General features: G+C 36.4%; 1 protein-coding gene across 1 annotated transcript in view; it reads left to right on the top strand.

Annotated features, from left to right (window-relative positions):
• Positions 1–1348: 1348 nt before the first annotated feature.
• Positions 1349–10665, top strand: part of CHN1 (chimerin 1) — an 80198-nt gene continuing 70881 nt past the window's right edge. Inside the window, exons 1-2 of the mRNA XM_083348542.1 lie at positions 1349–2153; positions 10457–10512. Coding sequence (XP_083204668.1) covers positions 2028–2153; positions 10457–10512 — 182 coding nt within the window. The 5' untranslated portion in view covers positions 1349–2027. The remainder of the gene's footprint in view (positions 2154–10456; positions 10513–10665) is intronic.

Here is a 10665-nt window from a genome sequence, read left to right as displayed (position 1 = left end):
ATGTCTTATTGTAATTTTAATGTGATTGTGCATATTTATTCATATATTTATGGTTTCATTTTAATGTTGTAAGCCCCACCACCACCACCTTTGTGGTGAGATGGGCGGCGAACAAATTCAACAAGCAAGCAAACAGATAATATAAGTATTCCTACCTGGGCAAGCATTAGAAGTCCTCTAAGATCCCCTTCAACCTTATGATTCCGGGCTAGCCAGAGATTTGCCTTTCCAAAGGCATTTTCCGTTGGGGAAAAATGGCATTTATGCCCTGGTAAATCTGAATCAGAATCCTGGGCAATGAGTCCTACGATAGAAGGAACTGTAGTATGTTCTGCAGTAAAGCCTGGCACAATTGGTTAAAAGGGCTCAATCATCTTCCAAGGACACACATAGTTATACACTTTGTAGCATATATTATAGCCTCCATCGTTGTGCTGGAAAAATCTGCATGACTGCTGTAAGACAGTAGGATGGTCCAGGAAATTCCAAACATTTTGCTGCCATCTAAGCATCCTCAAGTGCCATTCTACTACTGGTAGGCAGAGACTAATGAAGCATAATGAAGCAAAATTTATTTTGTTCAGTGTAAATCAGGGGTGTCAAACTCGCAACGTCACGTGACATGTCGCGACGTATCACGACGTTTTTCCCATTGCCAGCAATGGGGTGGGCGTGGTTTCACTATGACCCACCTGGCCTGTGGGCCGGCAGTTTGACACCCCTGATGTAAATAATAAAAAGGTAAAGGTTCCCCCGCACATGCGTGCTAGTCGTTTCTGACTCTAGGGCCCGGTGCTCATCTCCGTTTCAAAGCTGAAGAGCCAGCGCTTGTCCGAGGACGTCTCCGAGGTCATGTGGCCGGCATGACTACGCATTTAAAATTTCTTAAGGGACACTTTTTAAAAGTCCCAGATTAAAGTAAAATAAGCAATAATTAAGAAGTCATTGGACAGATAGGAATTATCTATAATTGTTCTATATCTGGTATACGAATTGGTGGGGGTTTGCAGCTGATCAAGGGACTTTTGAATCGCCTTCATGAAAGAAGCATATGTGGGGCCATAGTTAAACGTTCAGGTATTCCTCGGTTAATGTTGGAAATGGGGACCAGAATTTCCAAAGCTGAGCAATGTGGTTGTAAAGCGCAGCGCTAAATGAGTGCCTTGCTTAACATCAGTTTCGCATTCCCTATTGCCATTGTTTAGCAAGTTCCTGCACTGTTGTTGTTAATGCACCGTGACATGGTCGCCATTTGCCACCTCCTGCTGGCTTCTCTATTGACTTAGCTTGTTACAAGCTGGCAGTGAAGATCACAGTTAGTGATCAGAAGATCGTGGAGTTACTCCAATGTTGTAATTGGGAGCTGGTCACCAAGTATCCAAATTGCAGTCTCATGAATGTAAGAACACTGAGGTAGCCGCAACCTCGAAGACTAATCATAAGTACTACTGTATATGTTCAATGATGCCCTAAATTTAAATGGTTGCTGGATGAGTGGTTGTAAAGAAGTGCCCATATCAGTAAATAATGTCACTTGTAAAAGGTAACTTTGGCAAAGTGGCTGCACAAAATCTGTTAAAATTGGGTACAGTAAAACATTTGTAACAGCATGTAAGGTAAAAGTATCATGAGTGTTACTGATTCTGGTGTGAAAGAAACATTCAAGTTGTCTAATGTTGCATTTATCTCAGCCAACGTATGTCTGAATAAGGTAAATGCTTCATTTTATTTTATTTTATTTTATTTATTTTATTTATTTTATTTTATTTTATTTTATTTTATTTATTTTATTTTATTATTTTATTTTATTTTATTTTATTTTATTATTTTATTTTATTTTATTGCCTTCCAGTCCATGTTGACTTCTGGCGAGTCCCTGGAAAAGTCCCTGCTAGTGCTGTCATAATGATAGTTTTCCTTTTTTTTTTTTTTTGTCTTTTCCCAATTGAAGTATTAGATTTAGGATTTTCTTTAAATGGGCAAAATGGATGACTTTAGATAATTAGTTTTAAAAATGAAGTTGTTAAATGAATCTAAATATTTATTCTTCATATAAATTCTGTTTCATGTTTTATACAAACCGTCTGCTTTCCTGCTGTGTTTTTTCTTCCCAGATACTGATGAATACAGGCCACCAGTTTGGAAATCTTACTGTGAGTATTTGATTAAATATTATCACTGTCTACCATTCATATATCTACCACCCGTGTTATGGGGAATGAGGGTGTGTGTATGTATGTGGGGGGGAATTAGCTTTTTTTTTTTAAACTCCATTTCTCACTTATCAAACCTAAGTGTTTCATCCAGTTTCCACCTGAACTTGTAACAGTTTTTCAAGCCTCACTCGATTGTTTTATGTGCCTTTCCTATTTTGCACATATGGTTCTATGAAAAAATAATTGGACTTTTTGGTTTTCCTTAATTTTTGCATTTCTTTACCACCAGATATTACTGCAGCTTCTTGTAGGTCCTAGTGACATATAATGTGCACAAATATATATAAATCGAAACAAACAAATAAATAAATAAATAAATAAATAACATTATATGAACCAATGTGATTGCATTTTTTTAAGAGGGAGAGAAAAGGGCTTGGAAAATACGTTATAAACTAAGCAATTCTAAAAAGTGACCTATATTGTCTGAAAATCTTTTTCCTTGCCATTTATCAAAAAAAGTTAATCTACAATATTAACAATTCATTGCTGCAAAACAAGTGTTGATATAGTTTTCTTTGTTATATAATAATTTTTAGTCAATCCCATGGTCAGACAACTGACAATCCTTTGCTAAGTTCTGCGTAGGGGGAACATACATAACCAGAATCATATCAACAAACTAGTTGACCTCAGTTCCAAATGCAATTATAAAACATTAAATGCAGTATAGAACACACGTGGGTTCATGGTCAGTTCCTGAATTACATTTCTAACAGTAGAGTTGTTATAAATAACTGAGCTATCTCTGAGGTGTGCACAAAAAATTATTTTATGTTATTAACCTTACTTTAAGAGGATCCGTTTCAAGCTGTTAATGTAATTCTCCCTTGATTTACCAGAAAAAGGATCTTTAAACTCATTATCATGGTCATGTAGGTACCCTGTGAGATTGTTTCATTCAATTCAGTTACTGGCTAAGGAACCACAGATAATTCTTTCAGAAATTCTTTGTGGAACCTCAGAAGCAGCAGTTGCATCTGGACCAAATAATCAAAATAATAAAAGTTTAGGTTGAATATACTGTTGATAAACCCTCTGGGGTAAATCTTTTTTTTTTCATTTTAGCTCCCTTAGAACAACATTGATACAAAATAATGAACTTGTGAGAAGCTTGTGAGTTTACTCCAAACACATATTTATATATATGGACTGAGATCACTGAAAAAGTCTAAGTTGTGTTAACTCACTGCCCTGTCCCATAAAGGCCATATATTTACCCTACCTCTCCTTGTTCTATAAGCCTTCCTTCTTGGTGGAACTTGTGGGGAAGGATAATACTAAATATGCATCTTTTTTATATAGTGGTATTATTTGCTGTCTGTAAATAAACTAATTTTGGATTAGTTCCTGGCCCTATTACTTTGCCTGTGGAAATAAAAAGAAAAAAGGGGGTCTTGCAGAGGAAGACTAAGATCTGATAACATCAAGACAACCTGTGAAAAAGGAAAAGCCTCATAAATTGTGCTACGCAACCCAGGTTTTTATAGTTACATGTAAGTGGAACTTAGAACAATTAAAAGTAAAAGCACAGTTATTTGTGTTAACTGAAAAATGGAGTTGTATAACAACGGATGCATCTATTCCGTTTGAAGAAGTAGATGTGGCAGGACATTTTCAGTTTTTTTCATTCTAGTGTATTTGATTCAAATAAGTACCAAAATCCCAAGATTTATCATTATCAGAGTTGAATTAAATTCGAGCTATGTCAGTTCTGCACTGACATTTATGCAGTGCCAACCTTCGTTTTATTTCATTTGCACCCGGTTTCGTTTTGCTGGAGTCTCAAAGGAACGGCCGTAGCTTTAAGAATCTTCTGCCCACAGCTGCTCTTCTATAATTGCTATTGTCAGAACCTTTGTCTGCTTCAGAGCTTAAGGGTCCCACTGTGCAGGTTTTAAGTCATAACTTACTCCATCAGTCACTTGTCATATGCCAAGCCAGTTATTTAATATAAAACCATTAACACACAAAGTGACTTGAAGCAGGCTTTTGTCTTCAAAACGATGATTAAAGGATAAAAATTGGCACTCATTGTGTCGCTTATATTAAAGCTCATTAATCACAACAGCCATACATCCTGCAGTTGTCACCTAGAAATGCATGCCTGTTGTCTCCAGTTGCAAATAAGAATAATAAATGGCTGAAAAATAACCTTTTGCAAAGAAAGTGCATGTATGTTCATTTTAGACCATATACTACCTATACTCTAAGGATGTTCGGTTTTTATTATCATGACATCTTGCTGGCAGCTAAAAGATGCTATTCCTTTGTGTGTGACTATTTCCAGTTCTCTTAGATTTGTAAAGATTTGTGGTTATGCAATTAATCTGTTCAGAGCAGGTTCTAAACGGTGAATGAGAACCAAGGAATAAATTTTCTTTCCTCCTTTGTAAAGAACACAGGCATACTAAACCAAATCAAGTCAAATTAAATCTTTATTATAGTCAAAGACCAGCCTAAGGAAGGTGGGTACAGTCAATTATAAAGCATCAGAATAACTATAAAAACCTGAAAGATGTAAGACGAAAGTCTAAAAGGAATCTAAAAGGAGGGGTAGATAGGTGTAGGAGGGCAAAAGGTTAGTTTGTGGCAAATTAAATCTATCATAGTACAGATTACTCTGGAATAATGAACTAGATGCTCATTAAAACTAGTTTATGGCGCAGGCCTTCACGTAACGAATTTTAAGCCTGTTGCATCAGGGTTGGCATCTGAAAGCAGCAGGAAAGTGCATAATTGTCCTGTGTGCCCTGGATATTTATGTAATAATGGTGAGATGAGTCTAGTTTGAATGTCTCTGTAATACAGGTGCTGAAGAAACACATGTTCTGTTGCTTCTGTCTATAGTCACAAGGACATTGTTTCTCTGGGTACGGAAGGCACGACTTTATACCACAGTAAAAGACCTCCTGTAATTAGGATCTTTGATTTTAGTTACGTATGTCATAGAGGAGGCAGACTAGCTGTTGGATTCACTGGCAATAAAGTTAGGGGACCTAGTTAGATCCAGTTGGCACTGCGTGTCCACTGCTCACAATTAAATGAGTGCTTTGGCCTAGTCATATTTCATGCTGAGTAGAAGACCTGGGGAGAAGCCCAAGGATGAGATGTTGTTAGTCTTTTTCTAGGCGGCCTGAAAACCATCCCTCATAGTTTGTGGGGCAAAGTCAAGGGGGGGAAAAAGGATAATTGAAGCAATAGTTGTGTATGATCACCCATACTCTAGCCTCAACTTTAATGAGGCCTATATCTAGTCTCAGAGTAGCATGAAAGACACATTCTTGGATTTGAAGGACCAGTCTTAGAAATTTGGATTGAAAAAGTCTAATGGTGCAAAATTAGAGAAGGGACCCAGTGGGCACCATAAAGAAATTGTATTATTGGCTTGGTTTAGAATAATGTCAGTGCTACAAGTATATAGTGGCCACCTTTTGTATAGGAATTTAAGGATGGCAGATTATTTCCTCTGTACATTTTCAACAATGTGGTCCCCTTTGGGTCTCCTAGTGTTGGCAGAATGGAGGAGTACTCCCAGGTATTTGAAGCTGGAGAGTTGCTCAATCTTAAGAGCATCTATGATGTATGGTCTTGGGCCTTTTGGCAAATCCCTTGAGTTTAGTTTTCTAAGATCTAGCTGGTCTTCCTTCCAATATCGTATTAGTGCTTTCAGTGCTCTTTTAAGGGCCAATAGGTGTTCTTGAAAGAGTTGCTGCATTGTCTACATAGAGTAGAATATAAATGTGTCTTCCAGCAACTTTTGGAGTTGATATATAAATTGAATAAGAGTGAGCCCAATATTCAGTTCCTTTCTCAGTTCCAGTAGCACTGGTGAGATGGCCTGGGGTTACATCTTATTTCAAGTGAGGTACCTTCATGAAGGATAGGTATTAGATGAAATAAACGTTGATTAGATGAGCAGGTCTCCAGTTTTTCCCATAGTTTAGCTTGAGATAGGGAACCAAAAGCTGCTTTGAACCTATGAAGGCAGCACAAAGGGAGGTTGTGTTGCAGAAGGCGCATTTTTCAATGAGTTGTTGGAGTACCAGACACTGATCGTAATGGATTGGCCTTTCCTAAAGCAACTTGCTTTCCAGCCAGTTGTGGAATTTCCATTGTAGCTATCTTGCACAGAGCTTGCTGATTGTATTAAGGTCTATAATTAGTCCCCAGTCCTTGGGGACTCAGGCATAGATGTCAATGGAGGTAAAGAGTGAGGCCGGGGGTGTGTGTATGTCCAGAAACCCAAGTTGTTTTCAATGGTCTCTGTAGAGATTAGGTATTCTTCTGGGACTTTCCATGGTCATACAAATATTATAGGATGGTATAGCTGTTTCTGTTACATTTTATTATTTAATAAATTGATAAGATACGTATATATTTATTTCAAAATGTGTATTTTAGCTCAGTCTCAGATTTGATGTGTTCCTCTTCCTCACCCTCTCCTTTCCATAGCAATATCCTTTCCATAAATGTTTATTATTATTTTTTTATAATCACAGTGCTTAAAATATTTATCAGCAACATATTGTCTGGGTTTCAGTGTCTAATTTACTAATACATATTAAGTTCCTTTCTCTCTACCTCGTTTATCTAGCCAATTATAAAAAGTATTCCATGTTCTGAAATAAACTGAATCTTCTTTCTCTTTCATTATCAGTGTCAATCTATCCATTTCTTCACACTCTTAAGATTTTTTTTAATTAACACTTCCTCCGCTGGTAATTCTTCATTTTTCCAATATTGAGCAAATACAATTCTTGCTGTAGTTAATATACGGTATGTAAAATTGAGTAAATACACTCTTTATCATAATCACCTACAACTATACCTAACAGAAATAATTCTGGCTTAAACTCTATATGTTTTTTTTTTGTCATTTTCTCTAACCATGTATGTATTCTTAACCAAAATCTTTTAGCTTTGGAGCATGTCCACCAAAGATGGTAATAAGTGCCTGTTTTTTGTTTACATTTCCAACAATTGTTTGATACATCTTTAAACATTTTTGCTAGTCTCACAGGTGTTAAATGGCATCTATAAAACATTTTATATAAATTTTCTTTGCACGCTACTGCTTTCCTTATTTTCAGATTTCTTTTCCAAAGATTTTACCATTTTTCTAGTTCTATGTTATATCCAAAGTTCTTTGCCCATGTTATCATTGTTTCTTTGACTTGTTGCTCTTCCATCTTTAAGCTTAGGATATATTTATAAAGTTTCTTAATCAATTTTTCATCTGATGTCAGTAATATCTTATCAAATTTGGTCTGTTCTTTATAGAACCCAGGTATTTTAACATCTTTTTCATAACCCGTTTGGATTGTTCCTCTAGCTCTTGTCTATGTTTTCATTTTCCTTCTTTATTCAAAATGTCTTTATAAGTCACAATTTTGTCATAGTTTATTAAGTTTGGGTGAACCAATGCTTCCATTGTTGAAAGCCATCCAGGTATTTTCCTATAGATTTTCGCTTTTATTTTTTCCTGTTCTAGCAGAAGTGCGTTTCTAATGTAATGCTGTTGAAAGTGTGAATTTTATTTTTCCCATACCATAAAAAGGCATGCTATCCAAGTTGTAGGTCATGTTCCTCTAGGTATAATAATCTTCTATCTCTAAGGGTTATTCATTCTTTTATCCATGTTAGAACGGCTGCTTGGTAATATAAACTCTAGTCTGGCAATCCAGATCCTCCATTTTCTTTTGCTTCTTGAAACATTTTCAATTTTATTCTAGCTTTTTTTCCTTGCCAAATAAATTTCAATATTGATTTGTTTAGTTCATCAAAGAAGTCCCCCCACCTTTTATAGGTATGGTTTGAAACAAAAAGAGTACTTTTGGTAAAATATTCATCTTCACTGTTGCTATTCTCCCCAGCATTTAAAGTTGTATATTTTTCCATTTTTCCAAATCTAGTTTTATTTGTTTTAATAGTTTTACATAGTTATCTTCTTTTATTGTTGCACATCTTGCAAGATATGGAAATTAAAGGACTGGAAATGAAAAATGAAAAATACAAATTACAAGCATTTGAGACAAGCCTTAAGCTTATGAAAAAGATAGAAGGATTTGGAGAAGTGGCAGGTCTGAAAATAAACAGAGAAAAGACCAAAGTGTTAACTAAAAATCTTACAGAAAAACAAAATAAAAAAACAGTTATCAGAAAAAACAGGTCTTCAAAGAGTCAAAAAAGTTAAATACCTGGGAATCTTTCCACAGCAATATCCAAAACACAGAGCAAATTGTTCAGAGGCCTCATTTTCTCCTCATCTAGTGACTGAGAGAGACAACTTCTCACTAAGGGAAGCAAAGGTTGTCACCATCATTAACAGAAAGCATCATCATGAATGAATGAACCTTTATTGTCAAAGTACAACCATGTATACATTGAGATCCAACATGGAATGTACCATCTTGGAGTTATCTGACGGAATATTAGAGCCATCTTAAAGTGTCTTAGCAGCAGTTAACATTTATTTAGAAAAGACAAGAAAAGATTCGTAATGCTCCTATTTTCCCTAAAACAACAATCATGTGAGGTTGATTGGCCCAAATGTAAGTATTATGAATTGAGATAGTAAGACATTTGCCCAGGCCAACCTGGAAGCTTTGGGATGGTACTCAGATACATTCTCTTTTAGTGTTTGCTAAATTGGTTTCCAAAAGTCTTATCTGTGACTTTGTTACAAGTTTAACTGTAACTTATTATGGTCCTATTAATGGTATCCCATTTTCCCAATATGCTAGCCATGTTTTTTATTTTTTATTTTTTATTTTAATTCCATTTATATCCCGCCCTTCTCCGAAGACTCAGGGCGGCTTACAAGCTTAGCAGTAGCCTTCATTCTATGTATATGCCTGCTTATTAGGGCTTTCACACACACACCCAAGCGGTATTATTACAAAGTCAGCTTAATTGCCCCCAACAATCTGGGTCCTCATTTTACCTACCTCGGAAGGATGGAAGGCTGAGTCAACCTTGAGCCTGGTGGGACTCGAACCTGCACTAATTGCAGGCAGCTGGTGTTACTTAAGGAGGCATTAGCCCACTGCTCCACCAAGGCTAAACTGCTTCCTAAACTGAAGTTTCCTCTCCCCTCCCCCTCAGTTTGAAAATGAATTTAAGCCTCTGGCATTTCATCTTATTCATTTAGTACCGTGAAAAATAGCATTGTATTTGCTATTGGGGATAGGGAACTTTTTTCTCTAATGATAGATTCACCCTTATATGATCTCTCATAAAGGGACTATTGTGAGGTGTGAAAGATGAGGTCCACATATGAAGGTCCAATTAAAGTGACGTAATGCTAATAGGTAACGGCTAATGGAATTTAAGGGGACTTAGTTCGCTTGTGGCTATGTAGGGATTCTAGGCTGATATCTCTTTTGACTCCACTCCCAGATTTTGCCACTCCTTCTCCTACAAGTATTATTTGATGGCCAAGTTTTATGCTTTCATGTAAAGAGGTCTGTTTACCCCGTGTGATAGGACATGTCTGGAGGGCTTTAACATTTTACTTGAAAAGAACAGAATGATTTTATTTATATGTCATGATAGATCAAAGAAAGAGAGGCCTATCCCCAACATTTGTCGGTTGGTGACACCTATTATCCAGGTGTGATACGAAATACTTTTTTTCACAAATTTGAAGCCATACTACCTTGACATTGGTGACATTTGCTGTATAAAGCTCTAGCGTGGTCATTGGGTTTGTTTTATTTGAAAGTATATTCTGTCCCTAGTCATCTCTTAACCATAAGCTGCCACACGCTAGGAAATGTTTTACTCTCCCGTTAGTGTGAGGAAGAGCTGGTTACTTATTACTAAGATTCTCTGAAAAATCTTTAGTGCACTTGTGCTGTGCTTCCCTGCTAACTAGGAGCAGAGCTGTATGTTGCGATGTCCAAACTATTAATCTCAGAAGAACTAAGAGGAGTGTGTGCTATACAGTAGGGAATATAAGGATTCAGTTCTGGGAAAGGTTCCCAACAAAATGTTCCGCTCTAAAACATCGCAACAAAGATCCTGCACAGATGCAGATTTCCATCTGTTCATTACACAGATCACTTGAAAAAACTCACAGGTAAGGAACAACTTCTTTGGTTATTGTGTCCCTTTATACAGAGAGATTCTTCTTTATTAAATGAAGAAAAAGGAAACTTACCCCCAAACAAGTGCTTGATTTAAGTTCGTGTCTGTGTTAAGACTTGAAGTGAAAACTCTTGTTTACCTTTTCTTAGTGTATCAGCTGCAGCAAGAAGCTCCACATCCTAGAAGAATTACCTGCACGTCTGAGGTGGGTACCAAGAAAATATGATATTGCAGGCTCATTGCTGTGATAGTTATTACTTTTGTTTGTTTGTTTGCAGTCATAGTTCTACTAGATCTTACAAACATTAAATCCTTTTTCTCCCCATTTTTTTCCCCTGTACACATTTTAATTTCCGCA

The sequence above is a fragment of the Vipera ursinii genome, assembly GCF_947247035.1.
Source record: "Vipera ursinii genome assembly, chromosome: 1".
NCBI classification, from domain to species: Eukaryota; Metazoa; Chordata; class Lepidosauria; order Squamata; family Viperidae; genus Vipera; species Vipera ursinii.
This window is presented reverse-complemented; position numbering and strand designations above follow the sequence as displayed.